The 26,053-nt window shown below is 34.5% G+C and overlaps 1 protein-coding gene and 1 pseudogene across 3 annotated transcripts in view; both read left to right on the forward strand.

Moving 5' to 3' along the window:
* The window catches only part of LOC113926773, a 150,844-nt pseudogene extending 143,140 nt beyond the window's left edge, over positions 1-7,704 (forward strand).
* KHDRBS2 (KH RNA binding domain containing, signal transduction associated 2) overlaps positions 1-26,053 on the forward strand; it is a 600,281-nt gene that overhangs the window by 512,399 nt on the left and 61,829 nt on the right. For all 3 annotated transcript variants that reach the window (XM_027602665.2, XM_027602667.2, XM_027602666.2), the window contains exon 7: positions 14,494-14,576. In XM_027602665.2, the coding sequence (XP_027458466.1) occupies positions 14,494-14,576 (83 nt within the window). The remainder of the gene's footprint in view (positions 1-14,493; positions 14,577-26,053) is intronic.

A 26,053-nucleotide genomic window follows, 5' to 3' on the forward strand; every position in this document is an offset into this window, starting at 1 on the left:
ATTATGTCATTAATGGTATCTTCATTTTAGTTGTGAATACTCCCCAAAAAAGTCAGTTTATTAAAAATGCCCTCCAAGTTCTCAGTCCATTTCATTCATTGGAAAGCAAAATCACTCAAAATCAAAAGAGAAAATCAAGGATAACTTATACAATGAGACAGAAAAGATGAAGGCAGAGTGGACAGTAGATTCAAAAGATACATCATTTTTGCTATCAAAATGAAATCACATAAAATCTAAATCTTTTGGCTTTTTCTCTTTAAGTTTGAACTGAAAAAGAAAGCAGACATTAAAAAATTTCTGACAGCTGAATATTTCATATATATATATATATTCACTAAGTGCTTCAGTGTTCAGTATGGCCACTTAATCTTAAAATTAAAATTAATTAAAATTAAATAAAATTAAAAATTCAGTTCTTCAGTCACACCAGCCACATTTATGTACTCAACAGCAACATCTGACTATGACTACCATATTGGACAGCACAGAACACAGAAAATTTCCATCATCACAGAAAGATCTATTGGAAAGCACTGCACTAGGATACATAAAGTCTCCAAGTATGAAATACAATAGGAATTTTAACATTATAAGCCAGCGCAGTGTTAAATTTGGAGAGAAATGAGTTGCCACAGAGTAAATGAATAGTTAATAGAATAATTCAGCAATCTGAATGATCCTTTGATAGAAATTTGAGTTTCTGGGTGCCTGGGTGGCTCAGTTGGTTAAGTGTCTAGCTTCAGCTCAGGTCATGATCCCAGAGTCCTGGGATCGAATCCTACATCAGGCTCCCTGCTCTGCAGGGAATCTGCTTCTCTCTCTCTCTCTCTCTCTCCCCCTCTCTCTCTCTGTTTCTCAGGAATAAATAAAATCTTTTAAAAAAAGAAAAAAAAAGAAATTTGAGTTTCAATATGGCAAACTGATATCTTTAGCCCAAATAGTTAACATTTGGGAGTTACAATAGAACACGTGAAGATATTTAATAAAGCAGAATGCTCTCTACCATGGTTTATGAAACCTTTTAGATTGAAGTTTTTAAAGAAATCTCATGTAAAACTTAAAATACAGTTAGTCTGGTTGCAGTGAAGATGGAAGGTCCCTGCCTGCTCAGTCTGGTACGCTGCGGGTTTCCAACATACCTCGAATCATGAACCCCAAGGAGAGCCTGAGCTAGCTTAAAAAAAAAAAAAAAAAAGCAAATTCTGACCAGAGTAGGTGAGAGTAGTTTAAAAAGTAGACTAGTAAGGATCAGAACTAAAGCTAATTCAGCAGTGAGACCCCTCCCTACTCAATGTTAAAATAAATATTTTATTATTAACTTAATGTGAATGTTTACATCTTCTCCATGAAAATAAGCACCGCTGAAACAGAAAAAAAAAAAAAAAAAAATCCAGAAAAATAAAATCGGTAAATGCTGTCATGATTAAGAACAGGACCAAGTTTTAGAAGACAACTCATATTTTTCACTAGAAGTATCAGAAGGTTAAGGATGAAAAGAAAGGCATTGTTGTATCTTGCTATATTTCTAACCATAGTAATCTGTACAGATTAGAAATTCTTTCCCCTTTGGATAATAAAATAATTTTGCTTATATATAGTACCATATAACAGAAAAAAAATCACTACAAAAATGAAGATTACTTAACTGGCTAATATGAAATCATTATTTCATTTTGATATGCATTTGCCTGATGAATAATTTATTAGAAGTGATAATTGTATAAAACTAAATACCAAAATTGCTTTATTTATTAATGTGAAGGAAAGATTCTTAAACTGTTTTTTAACTGAAAAAAAATGTTACTAAAGATCAGAGCTCAAATAGTTTTGGGGGAGAAATACTGAAAAATATTAAACAGATACATCATGCCATCATACTCTTGTTCTGCAAGCTATTAAAATCCCTGCTTCCACAACCAAAATCATATCGCCAAGAAGTGTGGCAAGAGTCATTATGGGATGTTAAGATTTCAGATTCTGTTTTGTTTTGTTTTCTAATTTATGCACTGCCATGCACAGGTTGAATCAGATCATTTGAATCTGATCAGCTACAATGATGTTAACAACTTTTTAGGCTTTCATTTCTTAGAGCCTGAAATAACAGCAGCCTCAAGGCAACTAGATAGATTATTGGAGGTAAAAAGACATTAAAAAAAGAAACTCTCCCCCTGTGTGGCCAGCCCACTGGGTACCTATGATTAGAAATATATGAAGTTATGACAGTGCCCTGCTATTCATCTTTAGCCTTTTGGTACTTATGAATGAACAACATGAATTGTCTTCTAAAACTTGATCCTATTCTTAGTCATGACAGTGTTTACCAATTTTATCTCTTTTTCTTTTGAGTGAGTTAGAAGGCCTTAAAGACTTATAATGCTGATTTTAAAGCATTTGCTTTGGGTTCTATTCTGAAGCAAAATTGATGCTTATGATGCGAAGTACACAAAGCATCCATTTAAAATGGATCCATTAGCAAACTAACATTCATTAGTACATTGCTGTAAATTTCCAGTTTCATTAGTCATAGTTCTGTTCATTAATTAGATTGAACATACTGCTGCCCGATTTCTAAAGTGTTAAGAGGCATTTATAAAAATGGGGTGGGGGAAACCTATTGACAAATGAATCCTCTCCAGAAACACAAAGTTAACAACATTTTATGGCATGTTAGGGGAAAACTAACTAAAATATTACAGGATATCCAATTTAAGTTATACCATGGAAGCATTTTGTAAATAGCTACTACTTCCCTCTGTCTTCACCAAGCACCAAATTTTATTATTTTTATTAATCTAGAGTTTGTGATGTACTTTATTATACAGTTTTTTAACAGAAAAAAAAAACATGTTCATGAATAAGAGTTATCTACTTGGTAGAAATGGTCTTACAGTTCTTTGGGAGCTTTTAATATCCACAGAAGTTAGGTCTCAGAAATATGCAATTTCTAACCTTCATGTAGATTGTACATATAAATGGGAAAAGCTGATTAATAGCTACAATCTACACAGAAAATGAAGGTATTATAAAATACCCCTTATTAGGGACTTACTCACTGATTTCCATAGAAAACTTTCTGACAATTCAAGTTTTGCCTCCTTGCAGAGTTAGGCTGTTAGGTGCAGTGAATCCCCACCGATTACGTGGACCATTATGTTGTAGGATGGTTTTGAACAGATAATGACTTCCCACAGCGAGTGAGTGAACTGACCTACTGCATCAGTAACAAAAGCTACACATTGGGGAGTATCCAAACCATGCTGCTCCAAACCAACCAGCAATCTGTAATAGGCAGTCCTTCTTTCCGTGGGAAAAAAGAAATGGAACTTACTATTAAAATCCCTTCTGTATTGTAAGAAACTCATCTCTACAGTACCAAACAGGGAATGCATGATGAAAAGTAGGGAGATGTTCACATAAAAATAAAACTTTTAAGAAAAGAAACATGAGAAAGCATAAATAATCCATACTTTAGGACATACTTGTCATAAGCATTGATTATTACATCCTATGGGAATACTGACTATTAAAACATTGGCATTCTGTGTTTAGTTTTTTGTTTTAATAATATTTTATGATATGTTTTTAAATTTGCATTATTACCAGGAAGTGTTATTATAATAACAAAAGATCATATATGAAGTGGATTTTATGCATTTTATGATTTAACACATTAAGTTAAAAAAGGAACATATGTTTATAAGAATTAACCACACTTCATAAAGAAAGTTAAATGTCAGGTTCCTATCTGACCTGTTAATTACATTCAATACCATTGAAGGGCAACATTTGCAAATTGCTTCTGTACCTAATATTTTAGTGTTTGCTGGCAAATTTATGATCTTGACCCTCATAATTAAATTACTTAATTCTAGAATATTTAATGGTTCTTGATTGCATATCGTCTTTATTTTCTTTTTCTCTCAATTGTGATAGAAAATTCCATATTATTTCCTTTTATTTTCTTTTAATACCCACTGACATTTTACAGAAAATAAAACCTCAAATGAGAATAATGACCAAACGTTAAATCTGTCACCAGTGCTTGTTAAATTTAAAAGTCTTCGAAGAAAGTATAGGTATATAACAAAGTGAGGATGACATTTCATATCATTTAAATTTCCAAATGATTTTCTTCTGGAAGCCATGATAATTTACTAGCATCATAAGACATTTTTGCTTCTCTTTAGTTGATAAAAACATGTTAGTTATTATAGTTTCTAATACTGGTATTAGGTTATTAAATGCTTCCCATTGGCATTTCAATTTTTCAGACATCTATTGGTCTCCTGTATGTGATAGGCCAAGAGCGGGGGTGTGCTACAACTGACTTGTGCTGGCTCACAAGACGCTTTGTGAAATGTTTAGGATTTTTGTGAATTGGTTGCTAAACCCAGCTATTATTAAAAATTAAATTAAACTAACTTAAAATGTATTGAATGGAGCACTGGGTGTTATACGCAAACAATGAATCGTGGAACACTACATCAAAAACTAATGATGTAATGTATGGTGATTAACATAACATAATAAAAAAATAAATTAAAATAAAAAAACATAAAAAACTAATGATGTATGATGATTAACATAACAATAAAATAAAATTTAAATAATTTAAATAAATGATATGAAAGACAGAGATAGTTAATATTTTCAAGTTCATCATTATCTGATTATTTTATTACAATCTATGCTCTAGGTTATTTATGTCTGTTGCTTCTGTATGGTGGAAATAACATATAATGGTGTGCTACTGTTCATCTCTTCCCAAATTCGTTGCTTTTCATGTTGATAGCTTGGAATCAGCCATGGTAAGAGTATTTACACCACAGATACCAGCAAACGCTAAAAGCTAGGACTTGATCTTTTGTTATTGGTTACGTAGATTTAAGAACACTATGGAGAAAATATTAATGCAGATTTAACTTAAAATTGTGTTATGCCTATAGCCTTTACAGTGTGAACAGAACACAAAATTGAGGAAATGTTCTCCTAGTATGTGAAAGCCATTGTCCAATTCAGAACAAAGTTGCTCACATAACTGACAAATAAATAAAGTTGACATACATATTTGAGGTTTTCCTTTTATTTTACTTGCCAACATAAATGAAAATTTCAAATGACATTCGTGTCAGATTTATAATGTTCATCAATACAAGGGTGTCTTATTTGCTGAGTAAGATAGTCATCACACAGGAGATGTCATTCCATTGTCTTCTTGCTTCCATATTTCTGTTGAAAAATTCTGCTTTGTCTCTTTTTGTTCACTTTGAAGATAATATACCAGTTTTTCCTGGATGCCTTTGAATTTTGATTTTCAGCAGTTTTATTAGGATATTCCTAGGTGTATTTTCTTCGTATTTATGCTAATTAAAATTCACAGAGTGTCTTGGGAAAAAAAGATGGTAGTCATATTTTATCTGTTTTGTGGTTTATTGTGGTATCATTGCAATATCAGAATTATAAAAACTGACTTTACAAGAGATAGCAAGTCACACTGAAGTTGTATGTGTATAAAACAAAATAAATTAGATATTTTATCTGTAAGTTGTGTGCAATAAATTTTATTTTAATATTAATTAAATATAGTTTTATTTTAAGTATAAATTAAATTTATACATATTTACAAATTTGATTTTTATTTGTAAATTGTGTGCTTATGTCAGTAAGATTTATAGTGAAACTATGTATACATACACACACACACCACACACATACACACATGCATATACTTTTTTTGAAGAGGCATTTGTTAAACACTTATCAGAACACACAGGCTGAGAACCTCTCAAAGACAGGAATTAAGTCTTGTTCTTCTTTTATCTCTATTGCTTGGATAATAAATTCAGTGGTTAATATACACTTTGGTGAATTACTATTATTGTAAGCCTATATGTAGAGAGAGCCATTATTTAGATCTGAAACCCAAAATTGGTGCAGAAATCATAGTTCAAGATGAAGTGCTTAAATCAAATTGAAAAATTAGTGGGCATATTAAGGCAGAGAAATGTATTTTCCAAAGCAGATTGGAAAAGGGCTGGCTTTGTATAACTATGTGCTTATAGTAATACACATCTACCCTGTATGCTGCCTTTCCCAGTATAAAGTGTATGTATAAAGTGATGTATAATTCATGGGGAACTACAAAGAAATCCTCCTCTTCTTTCACACGGTAGCCTTCACAACAGGCTACACTTCACATTGTGACTTAAGCAAACTGTAGAGGACTTGATGAAGATCTGGAAAATAGCCAAGATTGCATTTCTTAAGGATCTTGTAAGGATCTTTAATTTGGTTCAAAAAAGAGAAAACTAAAGAATTTATAACTTCACAGATATGAAGGAATTCAAGATAGAAGTGATGTTCTTCATGACCATGTTCCAGAAAACAATGAATCTTTTTTCCTTGGGCATTTTGTTTTTTTGTGAGAGATGCCAAATCATCTGTTTCAGCTGGAAAGAAATAACATTAAAACTTTTAATTGCAGAAGTCGTTTTTCCCTTTCACTGGGACATCAGATATAGAAAATTCTACTCTGAGACCCTGATAATTTAATTAGCATCTAAAATAGTCTTGGACCATGAGCCGTGGCTGGGCAGGCTGGGTTCGGGCTTGAGGGCCAGGCGCTGCCATAATCCTGCTGGAGGTGAACAACGGCATCATCGAGGAGACACTTGCACTCAAGTTCAAAAACGTGGCCACTGGTAACAAACAAGAAGCAGTAGAAGTAACATTTGCAGATTTCGATGGAGTCCTCTATCATATTTCAGATCCCAGTGGAGACAAAACAAAAATGATGGTGAGTACTTCCTTGAAATTCTACAAAGAACTTCAGGCACATGGTGCCTGATTAGTTATTAAAGAGGGTGTATAGGAGTTTCTTGGTAAATCCCCAATCAGGATACAGCGTCTCTTTACTCTGTGACCTTGAAAATCTGCCGGCATCCAAGGATTCCATTGTGCATCAGGCTGGCATATTGACACTAAATTGTTTTGCTTCTGTCTTTGAAAAATACTTTCAATTCCAAGAAGAGGGCAAGGAAGGAGAAAATGAGGCAGTTATCCATTAGAGGGATGAGGAGACCACGTATGTTGAGTCTAAAAAGGACAGAGCCACAGTAATCTTCAGCACAGTGTTTAAGGATGACGACTTTGTGGTCATTGGAAAAGTGTTCATGCAGGAGTTCAAAGGACACAGAGCCAGCTACACAGCCCCACAGGTCCTCTTTAGCCACTGGGAACCTCCTCTGGAGCTGAAAGACACGGATGCTGCGATGGGTGACAACACTGGCTCCATGACCTTCGTGCTGTTCCCTCACCACACCAATGCCAGTGCTTGAGACAACATCATCACCGATCCACACATTCTGGGACCATCTGCACTACCACATCAAGTGCTCTAGGGCTAGATTCACACACGATGCTGGCAAAAACAGTGACTTCCTCAAGGTGCTGAACCGCACATGCCCAGAAGTCGAGAAAAAAGAAATGAAAACAATCCCAGAGGAGACCATTTCCGTACCACTAGTTCTCGGGGACAAGAGGAGGAAGCTGCTGGCAATGGAAGGCTACTGGGTAATCGTAGCTTTTCATGTTGCGCGGCTTCAGGTTCTTAATGGGTTCTCGGTTTTGGTTCCATTTTGTACATGTTTGGAAATAATCTGCAGAAATGAGCTGTGCTGGCAAGGACTTCATACTTCTTAAGAATTAAAAAAAGAAAAAAAAAAGAATCCCACTTGATCAACTTGATTCCTTTTTTTTATCTTCCGTCCCTCACTCCCCTTGCCTTCTTCCCCCTTTGCCAAGCTGTTGCACCTTGTGGTATGTTGCTCGTAATGAGTTGCAGGATCAAGCAATCTTAACTTGTTTTCTTCTAAATATTTGAGTTCAAAACCCCTGTATCTAAGAAATACAGCTGGGGTCATTAATAAAGAAAATCTATCGTCAAAAAAGTCATAATTTTTCGTACAAATGTGTGAGTAGGCTGAGACATAAGATAGTAATTTCTTCAGGGGCACCTGGCTGGCTCAGTCAGAAGAGCATGTGACTCTTGATCTCAGTGTGGTAAGTTCAAGCCCCACCTTGGGCACAGAAATTACTTTAAAAAAAAAAAGTAGAGGCGCCTGGGTGGCTCAGTCCTTAAGTGTCTGCCTTCGGCTCAGGTCATGATCCCAGGGTCCTGGGATCGAGCCCCGCATCATGCTCCCTGCTCGGCGGGAAGCCAGCTTCTCCCTCTCCCACTCCCCCTGCTTGTGTTCCCTCTCTTGCTGTGTCCCTCTCTGTTAAATAGATAAATAAAATCTTTTTTAAAAAAGCAATTTCTTCAAAGGAAACAGCAGAAACACTGGAGCAAAAATGGGAAAAATGTTTTGATTTCTTATTGAATATTCATATTTTAGTTGAATCTCTTGCAGATACTGACTGGCTTTTTAGGGAGCATGTCTATTTTACTGATTTATCTTAGAACATTACCATCATGATTCATAATTTTACTTGTCCTAAGAAAACTATATAAACTTATATCAAATGTTAGAAAACAAAAATAAATTATGTATAAGTCTCCACATTTACTTTCCCTTCTATAGTAAGGACAATTATTTGGGAACCACTGCCCAATATACTTTATGAAATTGTGCGTTGCCAGGAAAGAGTTCTATATGTTCTATGGATTTTCGGTATAAGACTTTTAAAAAAAAGTGAACGTGTGAGGAGGGAAAATGTAATAGTCCTCCACAAGCTAAATGGTAAAGCTATTCTTCGTAGAGATAATACTACTGTATAATCATCATTTGAAATATTTCTCTTTTAGTGGTGATTGATTTGAGTCAATCCATATCTACTCTAGATGAGAATACTCTCCTTTGTGCTAACTTAACAATTCAATACATATTTATTGAGAAAATATTCTATGGAATAAATTATGCTAAACACCATAAGGCATCAAAACAAGGTGATTAACTATGATATAGTCCATGCTTTTCAGGAGCTTCAATTCTAAAAAGAGAGAAAATTATAAAAAAATACAGTACATGTTCAGTACTGTTCTAAGTACTGGTGAGATAAAAACCACAGGCTGTTAGAATTCAGAGGACAAGGGGTTACCATAAGCTTGAAAGAAGCAGGAAAATTTTCCTGAAGATTGTATAATATAAAATAACCTTTAGATATCAGTAGCATTTCAACAGATAGAAACAGGGAAAACATAGGAAATTTAGGGGGTTGAAGGCTATGAAAATATGTACCTGCCCCCCTCCTTGGCTCTTCTCGTGTGGGGACACAAACACAAAAACAAAACAAAACAAAACAAAACTTGCTTGCTTCCTGTTAGAAGCTAGAGCTCTTGAGTCTAGAGTAACAACTGAGGGTTAATGAAGCCATATTTTTAGAATTTTGGTGGAGAACAATAGCATGGATGCTAGAAAAGATGTGGGCAGCCCCTGAGATACCTGTGGCAAATACAATTAATGCCCTAGTTACTGACCCAGTGATCTCCAAGATAGAGAGCCTGGCCTGTTCAGCTATGGGAAATTCCAGCTATGATGTTAACTGTTGTTCCACCAGAGGGGAGGTGAAGCCTTGAGTTGAGAATCAGGATGCCTAAATTTCACCTGAGAACACAAGAGCCTCCTGTGCACACTCTAATAGCTGTTCATGTGTGTGTTGGAGGGGGTATAGGTGTGTAAATAAAGTTATACATCTTACAGGATGGTTGCAAGATTGATTTTTTTTAGAATTCCCCCATTAAGTAAAACAAAAAGAATAAGAGATATCACATTAGACACAAAGATAAAATTAATGCAGCAACAAAGAAGATCCAATATCTCACTAGTAAGAGTACTAGAAAGAGAGAAGAAAAGTACAATGACATTTGCCAGAACTGGAGAACACAAGCTCCCACAATTAAAAGAGCTCCCTGACTACCCAGCATACTGAATGAAAAGAGACACACCACACACAAAGGCACAGCATTATAAAATTTCAGAGCACCAGATGTAAAGTTTGTAAAAGCATCCTGAAAGGAAAGAAAAAAGTGAAATGAAATAAAATAAAACTAGGTCACATACAAGTAGCAGGAATTCTCAGCACCAATATGTAGTGATGAAAACACTGACTCAAAGCTCTCAAAAGTTCTGATTGAAAATCATTTTTCAGCCTAATCTTCTACACTCAATCAATCCAGTGTGGGATTAGAATTTAAAAATTTGCAATCAGATAAATGTTCAACACAATATCACAGATGCAGTATCCTTTCAAAAATATTGAAGCAAAATGTAATTATGAGAATAATCAAACAAATTCAGGATATGGGACAATCTAGAAAACAATTGATCTAGACTACTCAAAAAGGCAGAGTTACGGAAAGCAATAAAAGCCTGGAGGATCTTGATAGGGATTGCATTAAATGTGTAGATTGCTTTGGGTAATATAGACATTTTAACATTATTTGTTTTTTTTATTTTAATTTTTTATTGTTATGTTAATCACCATATATTACATCATTTGTTTTGGTGTAGTGTTCCATGATTCATTGTTTGTTCATAACACCCAGTGCTCCACGCAGAATGTGCCCTCTTTAATACCCATCACCAGGCTAACCCATCCCCGTACCCTCCTCCCCTCTAGAAACCTCAGTTTGTTTTTCAGAGTCCATCATCTCACCTGGTTCGTCTCCCCCTCTGACTTACTCATTATTTGTTCTTTCAATCCATAAGCATGGAATGTCTTTCCATTTCTTTATGTCCTCTTCAATTTCTTTCATCAGTGTTTTATAGTTTTCAGAATACAGGTCTTTCACCTCTTTGGTTAGGTTTATTCATAGGTATCTTATTGTTTTTGGTGTAATTGTAAATGGGATTGATTCCTTAATTTCTCTTTCTGCTGCTTCATTATTGGTATATAGAAATGCAATAGATTTCTGTACATTGATCTTCTATCCTGCGACTTTATAGCATTTTTCGCAGTGCTAGAACAAACAATCCTAAAATTTTATGGAACCATAAAAGACCACAAATAGCCAAAGCAATCTTGAAAAAGAAAAGCAAGGCTGGAGGCATCACAGTTCTGGACTTCAAGTTATATTACAAGGTTGTAGTGATCAAAATAGTATGGCACTGGTACAAAAATAGACACAGACACATAGATCAAGACAACAGAATAAAAAAACCCAGAAATTAACCCACAAGCATATGTTCAATTAATCTTTGACAAAGCAGGAAAAGAATATCCAATGGGAAAAAGACAGTCTCTTCAACACATGGTGTTGGGAAAACTGAACAGCAACATGTAAAAGAATGAAACCAGACCACTTTCTTACACCATACCCAAACATAAATTCAAAATGGATGAAAGATCTAAATGTGAGACATAAGGAAATTTAGTTAAAATCCTAGAGGAGAACACGGCAGTAACCTCTTTGACACTGGCCATAGCAACAAAAGCAAAAATAATCTATTGGGACTACATCAAAATAAAAAGCTTTTACACAGTGAAGAAAACACTTAACAAAACTAAAAGGCAACCTACAGAATGGGAGAAGATATTTGCAAATTTCATATTCAATAAAGGGTTAATATCCAAAATATATAAGGAATTTATAAAACTCAACACCTAAAAAACAAATAATCCAGTTTAAAAATGGGCAGAAGACATGAATAGACATTTTTCCAAAGAAGACATCCAGATGGCTAACAGACACATAAAAAAATGCTCAACATCACGCATCATCAGGGAAATACAAATCAAAACCACAATGAGATATTACCTTATGCCTGTCAGAATGGCTAAAATTAACAACACAGGAAACAATAGGGGTTGGCGAGGATGTGGAGAAAGGGGAAGCCCCTTGCACTGTTGGTGGAAATGCAAACTGGTGCAGCCACTCTGGGAAACAGTATGGAGGTTCCTCAAAAAGTTAAAAATAGAACTACACTATATAATCCATCAATCGCACTACTAGGTATTTACACAAAGAATACAAAAATACTAATTCAAAGGGATACATACATCCCGATGTTTATAGCACCATTATCTACAATAGCCAAATTGTGGAAACAGCCAAGTACCCACTGACTGATGAATAGATAAAGAGGTGGTGTGTGTATGTGTATATGTATATATACATATATGTATGTGTGTGTGTGTGTGTATATATATACATGTGTATATATATACACATATATATATATGAATATACTCAGCCATAAAAATGAATGAAATCCTGCCATTTTCAATGACACGGATGGAGCTAGAAAGTATTATGCTAAATGAAGTAAGTCAGAGAAAGAAAAATACCATATGATTTCGCTCATGTGGAATTTAAGAAACAAAATAAACAAAGGGGAAAAAAAAGAGAGGGAGGCAAATGAAGAAACACAGTGTTAACTACAGAGAACAAAGTGATAGCTACCAGAGCAGCAGGTGTGTGGGGGGATGGGTAAAACAGGTGATGGGGATTAAGGAGTGCACTTGCAACTGGGTGTTGTATGGAAATGTTGATACACTATATTGTACACCTGAAATTAATATTGCATTATATGTTAACTATACTTTTTTGAGACAGAGTGCACGAGTAAAGGGGGGATGGGGAGGGGTAGAGAGAGAGAGAATCCTAAGTAGGCTCCACACCCAGCGTGGAGCCCAACACGGGGATAGTTATAAACAAATAATTCAAAATATATAGGCAACCAAGAAAATAATAAAATGAATGAGCAATTATTAACTTTAGAAGAAAAAAAGTATATGAGAATAAAAAAAGAATTGTATTAATCTATTTGGATCTTTAGTAAATAGTATTTATTATTGAATTATAGTGTAGATACTGACTACTTAACAAAAGTAATGATAAAACTATATTTAAAGTGTAGGGGGAAATGTAGGGAAGAGTCTATAACAAAACTAAATCCTTAATAACCTGAATGGCTAGTCAATAGAAAATAATTAAAGTTCATAAATCAGCAACATTAATTTAATCATATTACTTAATAACATAAAAATTAATACTAGAATAATAGATGAAAAGGCTTAAAGAGAACTGAGGGTTAGAGAGAGACAAGGAAAGGAAGTGCTGGTTTTTGTGCATAAATCCTTTAGTACTATTTTAAAATAATCTTATATGTTGAAGTTAACTTTAGAATATTTAATTTTTTAACTTAATAGGAATTGAATTAGAATAGTCAAAGATCAAATGGAGAAACGATCCCATAGTGCAGAGCAAAAATATGATGAAGTGAAAACCATAAGTGGAAGAATAGAAGAAATTAAAGTCAGACTCAGTAAACCTCATATATAAATAATAGCATTATATAAACGATAAACCAGATGGAGAAGTCATGAATAATATTTTAAAAACGTTCTTAGGTTGATGAAAAATACTAGTTTTCAGATTAAATGGGCTCAAAGATCTTAGTCAAGACTGATGTGGAAACTTTTATATCTACATATTTTTTGTTTAAATTTTTGAACACAATAGATTTATAAGCCTCCAGACTGAAATGAAGTTATGAATTGGTGGGATGGGATGGAAGTGCATCCCAGGGAGAGAGACACACCAGCAAAGGCCCAGAGGCAGAAAAACTAAAGGTTTTTTTCAGAAGTAGGGAGTAGTTGAGGTGGATGGCTAGGGTTTAGAGTAGAGTCAGTGACCACAAAGGGAAATAAAGGTAAATCTCTCACACAGTGATTGATAACTGGATTGTACAGCTGCTCGCTTGCTTTCACAGTCTGCAATGACAAATCTGCATTAGCGTTGGTAGCGTTAATTTAGTCAGGTAATCAAACTCACCACCAACATTTTATTTATGAGATTTAAAAACTGTAGAATGCACAACAAAATAAAGGCTCTTTATGTAGTTTCTTTCTTTTTTTCTCTTCCCTTCTTTCCTGCCTCCTATGCTCCCCCAATCCTTCCCTCCAGCTCTTCTTTCCATCCCTTCTCAACTTCCCTTCCTTCCTTCCCTCCTTTTCTTTCTTCTTTCCCTTTTTCTTTTTTCTCCGTTCTTTTTTGTTTGTTTTGCAATGATGACTATATGTTTTTTATTGGAAGTTGACCACAATTTAAGGATCCTGAATTTTATAGTTTCAATCATAATTATGATTATTATCAGGGGAAAAAAAAACCTAGTGGGGCTGTAACCAATATGTTAACACCACCATGATGTTAGCACACTATCTAACCATAATATTTTCAAAAGAAAATTTATTTTTAACTTCTTATAGTTTTCATTAGTATTGATCAAAATTCTAGATAAATTGTAGAGTAGGTATTGCTACTTTAATGATATGCTGAAGCTTAATTATTAAACATTAATATCTGGTCCATGAAATATTAGTCAAGGTTATGAAGAAATTATTAGTCTAGTAAAATCTGATGCAGAGTAACTAACCAAACGTAAAAACTAAATTAAGGTCACATCACATAAAATCTTATTAAGCCAAACCAGATCTAAGTTAATCAAGTTGATTGCTAATAGGTCTTTCTACCATTTTCTGCCTCAGGGGTATGATGATGGCTACGGGGGTGAATATGATGACCAGACCTATGAGACTTACGATAACAGCTATGCCACCCAAACGCAAAGGTAAGGCATTTGCTGTCTAAAGCATCCTTCTCAGGATTATTTCTAATCCTGCTATTTTGTCTCTTGTATATGAGTTCCAGTTCTATTATGTGAGAGTTTCTAGCAGTGGTTTTTCTCCATTGTCTTTCTGAATTATTAAGTTGTTTACTAGACTGAGAAGTAAAAGATAATAATCTTGCAATTGTTAATGATAGCAGTGTGTTATTTTAAGACTAGATGATTATCATAACTAATATACTCATTAAGTAAGCTTGTATTTAACAAAATACTGTTACTTTTGGAGATTATTTTAATAAATTCATAATTAACACAGCAATGAAAAACAAGGCACTTGTTCAATGAAGCTTTTTCCCCTAAAATGTAATTTTTAGTTATAAAACAAAAGATATATGAATGTTATTGGTGTTCCTTCTGAAAAGGAAAATTTGTAAAACATCCTATGGAACGAATAATTCCTTTCCTTTCTTGATGGATCTCTAAATGATTGTTGACTGTATCTTTTCAGATTGATCAGATTTTGAGATATCAATGAATTTTTACTTTTTAAAGTCAAATTTTTTGAGGTAGTGTTTACGTATAGTAAATTTTGCCCATTTAGTGTACAGAGTTTTTAATGAGTTTGACAAATGCAAACTATCATGCGACCACCATCAAAATTAAGTTTTAGGGCAATTTAGTCAACCTGAAATGTTTCCTTATCGCCCTATAGAAACAACTTTTCTCCCTCCCAGGCCTTGGAAACCACAACCAGTTTTTTGCCATTACAATTTTGACTTTTTTAGAATGTCATATAAGTAGAACAGATACAATATGCCACCTTTTCATCTGGCTTCTATACATATAATGATGTATTTGATATTTATTCATTCGTGTTGTTATGTGTATCAGTGTTTTCTTCCTTTTTATTACTATGTAGTGTTTCATTGTAAGGATGTACCACAGTTACTTCATTCACCAGTTGAAAGACAAATAGATTGTTCCTTTTTTTTTTGCAATTATGAATAAAATTATCATTAACCAAATGCATTCTTGAAAAATCTATCTCCCAAATATTTTTTCTGAAAAAAAGTTACAATTTTCATGGGAAAGTAGGAGGAGTCATAGGATAGTTAAATGATTCTCCCCTATATGTGACTGACAAAAACCAATAGAACTAATTGTCACAAAATCATTACTGCATTAACCATTTATTGACCAACTTTATTGGGACCCAAAGAGATCTAGATGCTTCATTAAGTAATATCTGGAGGAGGGGAGGTGACAAAGAAAGAAACAACTTTAAGCTCATTATAGAGTGGAGGAAATTTGCATATAATGCATAAGTGTGCATTTTGCATGACCAGAAGGACAGCCTAGTGAAAGGAGTGAAGGGCAATTCTACTTAGAATACTGTAGGCAATTAGGAAAAAGATGGGTGTGAACTAATATCTCCAAAGCTAAGCATAACATATCATTAGGAAAATGACCATTTTCAACTTTGAGTAAGTGGTGAATTTGTACTATGTTAAATAGAAAAGCCATCATGAGCTAACAGTGTATACTGTGGGTGATATCTTAGTAGTCCCAGTTACATACTGAAACAGCACAATTATTTAGGATGGGGGAAAGTTTTGCATCATCACAGACACTGAATATTGTATGCAAATTGGCTACATATTTAAAATATCTGCTAATATTTTCAAATTGTAAGTTCATCATTATATATTAATGCATAAAAATGGTGAAAATAAAGTACTTTAGCTTGTTTCAGAAATTATTTGGTAGAAAAAAAAGATTACCACACACTAAAAACACAACTAGAATAGAGTAAAACAATTTCTTGATTTAGCTTTATAGAGATCTACATTCAGCTGATATTTTGAAATAGTTTTCTGAAAGTGAGGGACTTTTTGCATCTTTCTTCTGGTAAGACTTAAATGGTCTTAGCTAACCCTAAGAGACAAGGAAGAAGAAAAAAAATGGGAGATTAGGATAATTTATTTTTGAATATTTCCGAAGTGAATATTAGAATAATTGAACATAATTATGCGTAAAAAATAATAGAATAATTTCAGAAAAAATTGTCTTGTTTTAATGAAGCATAATTTATATGTAAAAAGATACTTTCTATGCTCTTCTCCTACCTTCTCTTTTTCCTTTCCTAACTATTCCATTTTCCATGGCTAAATTCATCCCATTCTCCTAGGCCCAGCTCAAAGCCAACTCTTACAAAAAGTTTTTCCATAATCCTTTATTTGGGAATAACCTGTTTTTGCTCTAAATTTCAATAGCACCATATCTTTATTTCTCTATGGCTCTTTCTCTCTCTGTCCTACAGTGGGATCAATTGTGTACATGTTACTTATCACTCTTACTTTCCTAGAATCCTTGTCTGATACCCTCATGTCCCTCACAGTAGCTAGTGTTGAGTCTTTTATAGGATATGTATTGAATAGATGATTGTTGAATACATGAAAGTCAGACTTAATGTGTACCTACACTGTGAAGATATCAAGTAAGAGCATCTCTTCCCTCAAGGAGAATACAATATGCAGAATTCTATTTATTATATTTGTTGACAAAATATTTATACGTTTCTGAGCTATCTTAGTGCTAAACCAGAGTAAAGAAATCAGGTAATGAAATTAATTAAAATGATACTAATATTCTCAAAAAAATGATATTAATATTCTCTATTGCAATAATTATAAAATATCTATTTTGGTCAAAACATGGCCTCAATACTCAGAATTTCTGGCACACTAGAGGTTCTTAGTAAAGATTTGTTGAATAAATGAACAAAAGAGAAATGAATGCATTAATGAATGAATGAAATTAACAATATTATTTCAGAAAATTGTGAGGAAGAATTTTTAAATATAGTACCAATTTGTCATAGAAGTAGATAAATACTGAGAAAATTCATGACATATGTATTAAATCCCTGTATTTAGATTATTTCTATTGATCCAACTATGCCAGCAGAAGGTAATATTAGCAGTTAAGTTAAATAAGCACTTATTAAATGCTTATACATGTCAGAGAGTATACTCACCACATACAGTGACAATACTTATTTAAAAAATTTTAAAATATATTTTAGTATTTGCCCCTAACAATTTGTTTGAGGAGTCATTTGCAAGCTGTTATATATTTAAATAAATATAAGTGAAACAACTATAGAGTAACCAAGTATTAGACGTTAGAAGTGAGAGAAAGTTCATTTTTTATAAGAATCAGTCTAGAACTGTTTTTTTTTTCCCCAAGTGGTGGCTCTTTAATTGGGTTAAAAGTATGATTTGGATATATGGAGGAAAATGGAAGAAAGTTTCTAAAGTGGAATAAAGAGAAATATATGAGCATAAAACATCTCCATCATTTACAAAAAATATGAATAATATTTTGGCACTGTCATGGTCAAAATCGGAAGGAATTCCAATTTAGAAGCTGAAGGTACAACACTAAAATATGTGTGACTTAGCAGAACTGATATAAAAAATGAAAATCTTTAGAGAAAATGGTCTTTAAATGACTAGTTAGTCAGCACAGGTGAAGACAGAATTTGTGGAAATTATAAAGTAGAATCTGGCAGGTACCTAAATGGAATAATTATATCATCTTCAATAAAGAGTCTAAGAGAAGTTCACAAGGTAACAACCCTAAAAAGGTTCACCTGGAGTTCAGAAGCTATAACAATTTTAATTAATCCCCAGTTGTCTTGTAAGGTGTCGTTAGTTCTGGAAATTTTCAAATGGATCAGAAGAGGGACTTCTCTAAAGATTCCTTAGGAGGCATCTCAACATAATGACATTATTAAGGACTGGTAAAGATGATGATGATATGAGGGGTCTTAGACCATCTTTTTCTCTTGCTCTGTGTCAATGAGGATAAAAAGTTTAAAAAAATGGATTGATGAGCTTATTATGCAAGCTTTAAATTGCAGGACTAGTATTGCAGTTTCCAGGGGAACTCAATTATTTGAAGTCTTTGGCTTAAGACAAGTTACATCCTATTATTAACAACTTTAATTGGACTAAATATTAAATTCTGTCCATGTTCTGATACCCCATTTTTTATGTACTCCTCAAAGTCATTAACGTTTTCAGAGATCAATCTTCTGAAATTATATAAATTCACGTATGTTTTACATGTGTATTTGTTGATTTTTTATTAGGGTTAATTTTGATAACTAAACTACTTGCCTAAGTAGTCAATTCGTATTTAAAAATATGCAACAAAATACCTTTTATAAGACTTCAATAAGAAAACATATTTTACATATTTATATATGTCACATCGTTTTACCAACAAATTGACTTTTCCCAGTGCCCAAATTTTCAGCAAGAACCTATACCAAACTAGGGGCGCCTGGGTGGCTCAGTCGTTAAGCGTCTGCCTTCAGCTCAGGTCATGATCCCAGGGTCCTGGGATCGAGCCCCGCATCGGGCTCCCTGCTCCGCGGGAAGGCTGCTTCTCCCTCTCCCACTCCCCCTGTTCCCTCTCTCGCTGTCTCTCTCTGTCAAATAAATAAATAAAATCTTAAAAAAAAAATTGCCACATTTAAAAAAAAAAAAGAACCTATACCAAACTAAAGCCATAGATGTAGAAAAAAAGTTACTGACATATACCTAGATTGAAACAGTAATATTGCAAATGAAAATCAAAAGACCAATTTTGATCGATTCTAATGACAATTTAATTTGGATGTGACATGTTAAGAAACTATAATTTTTCAGTGTAAAACTTTAACTGCAGATTGGTATAATAGGCAAAATATAAAAATGGAAGACTTTGCTTTCCTTAAATCATGAATCAGGTAAGGAATTCGCTAGGAAAAGAATCTTCTTTTCTGTAAATTACAAAGGAATGAGCTAGGAGAGCGAATATACATCTCTTTCTGATATATAGGTTCCCAATGTTGATCACTTTTTGAATATCTGTACAGCCAGGGTCTATGCAGTAGGAAAAAAATGCCACTCTTAAATTAGGATAATTTGAGGAGAATTTAATACAGGAACTCTCCTCAGTGGCAGAGTGCAGGGAAACCATAAGGGACAGTGCAATGCCCTGGCACTAGGATCCCTGGGGCAAGGTGTTTGTCACCAAAATTAGGATTGAAAGGAGACAGAGAAAGTGGTTTGGAGAGGCCTCCTGATAGGAGCTGAGGCTTTTGATTCAGAATGGGAGCCATGGCCATTCTGCAAAGAGAGAGCTCAGGGAGTTAATGCCCTGACCTCACTCTCCTCCCTCCTTCCAGTTTCCCACATTTGCTCCCATTGGCTGAACCCAGTAAGAGGCAGAGGCCAAGAATCCTAGTAGATGGCACCACTGTTGGACATCCCCAGAGCAGGCTGGAGGGAAAAGTGGGAAGGCAAATGGAAGTGGGAAGTGGGAAGGCAAATGGAAGAGAGGCAGCACAACATCCAAACATTGTATCAGACCCCAACAACTAGTAATTGTATATATTAGTGTCAGTTGCATGAAGATATAAATAATGAATTTATTGAACTGTCATGGAAACAGTAATGCCTTTAAATGGATTTGTATTTTATTAATGAGAAAACATCTATGAACTAAAAAAGACTCATTCAATACTTGCAGTAACATTTGAGGTGGGAAAAAAACCAAAGCCTAAAAATGTCAAGTGATTTTCCCAAGTTTATTCAAGTTGTAAATGTTGGATTCAAAATCATATCAGCTAACTCCAGAGGCCTTAGACATAAAGACTAATAAATAGTATCTGGAAATCTAAATCAATTCATTGAGTCAACAGATTTCTGTTATTATCTGAACAAGCCACAGAGAATATGCATTTAATATAATAAGAATGTAGTAAGTTATTTGCATATTTTTTGAAAGGTTCTGACCAAAGGACAAATTCAAGCAAGAAAAAAAATGCAATTTACCTATTAACTATTGTTTTTAGGCTATAAATGTAATGCAAGCCCTTGTGTTTGATACTAAGAGTCTACAGAAACCCTTCTAATGAAAACTTAAGTGTAAGTCATTGCAGTTATCCAGTAATTTAATAAAAGTTATCATATTAAGTATATAACAGCTTGTCCTATTCATTTAAGTGGTACTATTCAGTATAAAATGACTCACTCTCATTTTGTAATTCAATTCTATTATGTTTCAAACTATAGTCAATGATGAGATTGAATTTACAGAAGGTTATTGGATTTGAGATCTTTTTCCACAGTTATTCTACAAGTTAGTTGTATTTTTCATGCCATCAACAGACCTCTGCATACATGAACAGTGGATTGGGTATTGTCTGGACTTACTTTAACAAAGAGAGATTCCAGCTCTTGATACACACTTTTTTTTTGTCCTTATCTGGAATACTTATTTTAGGCATCTAGGATACTTGCTTTGATTTTAGGAAAGGAACAATGTGTTTTCTCAAATTATTCATTATATATTTATTGTATTTGATTTTTTATTACTGAGGGTTAATTTTGATAACTAAACTACTTGCCCAAGTAGTCAATTCGTATTTAAAAATATGCAGTAAAATACCTTTTATAAGACTTCAATAAGAAAAGCTAGAAAACGGTTTTCCCTAGTCATTTGAATGACAAGTCTCCCAAGAAAACTTAAGGAAGTGTCCCAGTTAGTAACTGAAACCTCTTTAATCATTTACTGAGATCCGGTTATGTCAGTAATCAGTCATTTCTTCTCAGCAGATTACTTTAGAACTGGAGACACCCCCCAAAAGGAAACAGGAAAGTACTGGGCAAACCATATGCAATCAGAGCTTCAGAAATGGGAACTGTTAGATCATCTTAGACTCTTGAAGAACCTGATGTGTTGCAAAAAGCCTAATATTAAGGCCACTTAAAGAGTCTAAGGTGAAATTCTGGCTTCAGTGGTTGTTAAAGATACTTAACTCCACCAAAAGATAAAACATACATAACAGATAGTTATCAACATATTTAGGGGTCATAAATGTTCATGAGTGTATATAATTGTCACGGTGCAACAATAAGGAGTGGTGGAGACTGCAGCAAACTGGAAAACGTTTGCTCTGTTGAAAGCAACTTCAAGTTTAGGATACTGTGGCCATATAGTTCATGTAGAGTAAAGGGCCCAGGGGAGCTAGATCTTCTTTTATCCCCGAAGAAAACCTGTTTTCCGGTTATTATTGCTGTATAACAAACCATCCCAAAAACAAGTGGTATAAAATAACCATCTTTGGGGCACCTGGGTGACTCAGTGATTAAGCATCTGCCTTTGGCTCTGGTCATGGTCCCAGGGTCCTGGGATTGAGCCCCACACTGGGCTCCCTGCTTGGCGGGAGGCCTGCTTTCCCTCTCCCACTCCCCCTGCTTGTGTTCCCTCAATGTCTCTCTCTCTGTCAAATAAATAAAAACAAAATCTTTTTAAAAATTTAAAAAAATTTTATTATGTTCTCTTATACTTGAGGATTTTGTGTATCAGGAATTCTAACAAAGCATAGCAGGGGTGGTTGGCTTCTTCTCCTCTATGTCTGGAGCCTTAGCAAGAAGGCTCAAAAGGTAAGGATAACTCAATAGCTGGGGTGTGGAATCATCTGGAGATTCTTCTCTCATCTACCTGGCAGTTGATGCTGGATGTCAGCTGATATCTAAACTGGGGCTGCTGCTTGGGATGCTCATGTAGAACTCCATGTTGCTTGGGCTTCGTCACAGCATGGCAGCTGAGAGCACCAGATATGAGTACCCCAAAGAACAAAACAGAAGCTGCATTGCCTTTCATGACTTAGCCTCAGTCTGTTAGTTATAAGTTATAAGTCCAGCCAGATTCAAGACAAAGGGTCTTAGACCTCACCCCTGGCATGGGGAACTGGCATGGTTCAAGGATGGAAAATTGTATTGTGGATGTTTTTGGAAAATATAACTTGCCACATCAGTTTTTCAGAGCAATACTCTGATTTTTAGACATTGGCAACTAATTTTTGAAAGTTAAACACTCTAGAGATTAAACCAAATATATCTGTAGGTAGCCATAGTCACTGTTTTCTTAAATTCTGTTCCATAAATAAGCAAAATAGAGAATAAGTCAGTATCCAGAAAATGCTTCCAAGAACATGGAATTAAGGAGTCCTTCCAAATGGCTATTTGAGGGCACTCTATGGATTGTGAAGGATGTCCCGAAATCCAGGTATGGACTGTTTGGAGACAATTAGAGAAGAAGATGGACATGCAAATAGACATGTAACATGTGATGAGCACTGTGCTAGAAGGCTGTGCCAGAGTTTATGAGAGAACATAGGAGGCCATCGAGTAGAGGGTTATGAGAAAGTACAGAAGCTTTCTTAAAAAGAGCTGATACCCAGCTGTGATTTAACTGGGTAAATAAAATTTAGCCAGGCAAAGCTATGTACAGACAAAGAAATGAGAATATAATTCATTACCAAAGAACTGCATGTCCTTCAGGTGAATCAAATTATAAGATACTTAGGAGTGGTAGGGAAGTTATCTGAAATGATAGGAAAGGAACAGGAAGGCCTGGATATAGCACTCTGATGTAAGAAAAGAATGATTTTTGGATAGAGTTTGAGGTTGTCATTGTATCTAGAAGTTGGTAAAGCCGAACTCGTCTTTGGTGAAAATTATGATCATCCTTTTTTTTTTTTTGCATCAGCCTGATTTGCTCATTTGAGCTCAGCAAGTTCTCTATTAGTTGCTATTCCATCCTTTTTCTGAATGATCTGTCTGCATTTCCATTGCTTTCTTTGGTTTCTGAATCAATTTGCACTTAAAAACAAAACAAAATAAAAAAACCCAAAAAACCTCCAGGTCTTACTTTTTTGCAGCTCAAAACTGGTAATGAGAGAAGGGAGGTATTTTTCTTGAAACACCTGTGGTCAAGATGGGAAGTATGGACTTTGTGATCTTTAAATTGTAGAGTGGGGAAAAAAAAAAGACACTCTAGCTCCTGGGGGTACCTCAGAAAAGGGGACAGAATTTATCTCAGATGCATATGGAATAGAGCCAAAATACGATACACATATCAGTAATTCTCCATAATTAGATTTCCCATTATAATTATCTCAAAATCCTATTTTACTGTTTCATTAAGTTTATTATTTATTAAGGGCCTGCTATTTTCTAGGCGCTAGGAGGAGAATAGTGAACTCTATGATACATTTAAGTACAGGATAACAATTCTGTAAGTAACAATACTGTGGACCAGATGCTTCATATTCAGAATTGTTTATATTTTATAAGCGCAGTACAATGCATATATTATTACTGCATCTGGGCCAAAAATATATATTAATATTATTGCATTGAAATAAATGAGTAACTATAGTAGGCAGGACATAAATAGCTATAAATAGTTGAACATTTTAGGTAAGAATTTTGTTGCCTAATGATTTCAGACACCCAATTTAAGAAAAAAAAATTTGGTTTCAGAGTTGTTGAATTTAGAATTCAAGTATAAATAATCGTGGATTTGTATTATATAATATTCAGTAAGACTGAATTATAGAAGATGTGTGAAAGAAGCAAGAGAAGAGTCTGAAGGGCTAGTCAGGGAACACTTGACCACTTCTAAAGGAAGAAAGTTTCTAATAAAAATAATAACCATAATTCAGAGCAGCTACTATATGCAGAGGCCTATATTAGGCACTTTATAACATGATCATATGAGGTAAACAGTTTTATCCTCATATTACAAATAAAGGAACTAGGTTTAAAATGTTTACTTTGCCCAGGACTAGACAAGGTTTGAACTGTTCAATTCCAAAGACTGGGTACTTTGTACTAATACCATATTCCTTCCCAAACACTTTATTGTGTTTTTTAACATCTCAGCTTATTAGGAAACTCCTAAGTTGAAATAAGATCTTCTCCACTTATATACATTGAACAGTAATCAGCTTGTCAAGCTACACATAATAAATCTAGTTTTGTTCCACCTATCAGCTTTTCTTTATGAAGATAATGTCCTTCTATCAATACGCAGAATGTGATAGAGTGCATTCTTGGCTACAAGTCTTCATCCTCCGCCCCCGTGTGTGATTGTTCAGTATCTCTTACAAAAGATGTAGATTGTTTTCCTGACTCCTCACTATTCCATATCCTGCTTTGACTAATAGAATAATGTCACATCTTAAGCCTATACATTAAGAGGACTATGCGTTTCCCATTTGCTCTCTTGCTGTTGCCATGAGAAGAGCTTCACTAGGTAGCTATTGAGCCCTTAGTCTGAGTTCCGTAATGAACACACGGGCAGTCCAAACCTCAAGGCCAAGCCCAATTCCATCCAAGCTTGGAACAGAGTGCCCAGTGATCCTAGCCTAGATTAGCAAACCTCTAGCTGAACAAAAACGTGTGACTTAAAGAATTGTATGCTATATGATAATAATATTTTGTGATTGTTTGTTAAGCAACATTATTGTACCAGTAACAAGCCAGTGTCCAGGATCAGTGCCCACATAGATACGGTTTTCCTCAACTGTTCTTGGTTCATCATGACTCCCATTTCACTAAATACCCTACTGTTCTCTCATAAAACCATTCCAGTTGTCCAAGTGTCCATTCTGAAGTGTGGCACAATGATCTTGAGGTACATTATATCAGATGACAGTTGACTGGTGCAAAGATACAGCATTATTATATCCTGTGTAATAATGCTTCTTACTTTATGGTACTTCAACAGCATCCTGCCATGTGGTTTCCTTTTTTTTTTTTAAGATTTTACTTATTTGAGAGAGAAACAGAGATAGAGCACAAGTGGGGAGGAGAGGGAGAAGCAGGCTCCCTGCTGAGCAGGGAGCCCCATGTGGGACTCGATCCCAGGACCCTGGGATCATGACCTGAGCTGAAGACAGATGCTTAACCAACTGAGCCACCCAGGAGCCCCTACCATGTGGTTTTATTAAGTGCTGTGTCACATAAGTGGGTTTTATTGAATTTGTTTTCAACTGAAAAGCTAGTTTCTTCCTAAATGAACTTCTGTCAAGCTAGTTCTAACACCATCCTGCATGTTTGCAATTGATTTTTTAACCTAAACGCAGAAATGTACATTTATCTCTGTGACATTTCACCTATTGTTGATTTGGAACTACTTTTTTGGAATAGTAATTCTTAAAACCAGAATAGTAGTTATACATCTTAGTGTATCTTATATTTCTTTATCAAATACCTTTCAGAAAATTTTTTTAGAAAAATAGAGTACCAAGGACATAGCTCAGGAGCAACCTTTAAATTGACATTGACCGCTAATTAAAATTCTGTGAGAACAGTTGTAAACATAGCCACAAATCTACTTGGCTGTACTGTCAGGCAGCTTAGAAATTATTCACAAAGAAATTACATAGTATTTTAAAACTACTCATTCATTTACTCAAAGAGCATTCATTGAATGTCACTATTCTGCACCTACATATTCAAAGCAAATAAGGCAGAGCCTGGATGTTGATTTATTCACAATTAGTGCACGTTTGTGTGTGTGTGTGTGTTTTGTTTTTGTTGTTTTGTTTTGTTTACGAAATATGATCCTGG

Source organism: Zalophus californianus, chromosome 7, assembly GCF_009762305.2.
Source record: "Zalophus californianus isolate mZalCal1 chromosome 7, mZalCal1.pri.v2, whole genome shotgun sequence".
In the NCBI taxonomy this organism is placed as follows: domain Eukaryota; kingdom Metazoa; phylum Chordata; class Mammalia; order Carnivora; family Otariidae; genus Zalophus; species Zalophus californianus.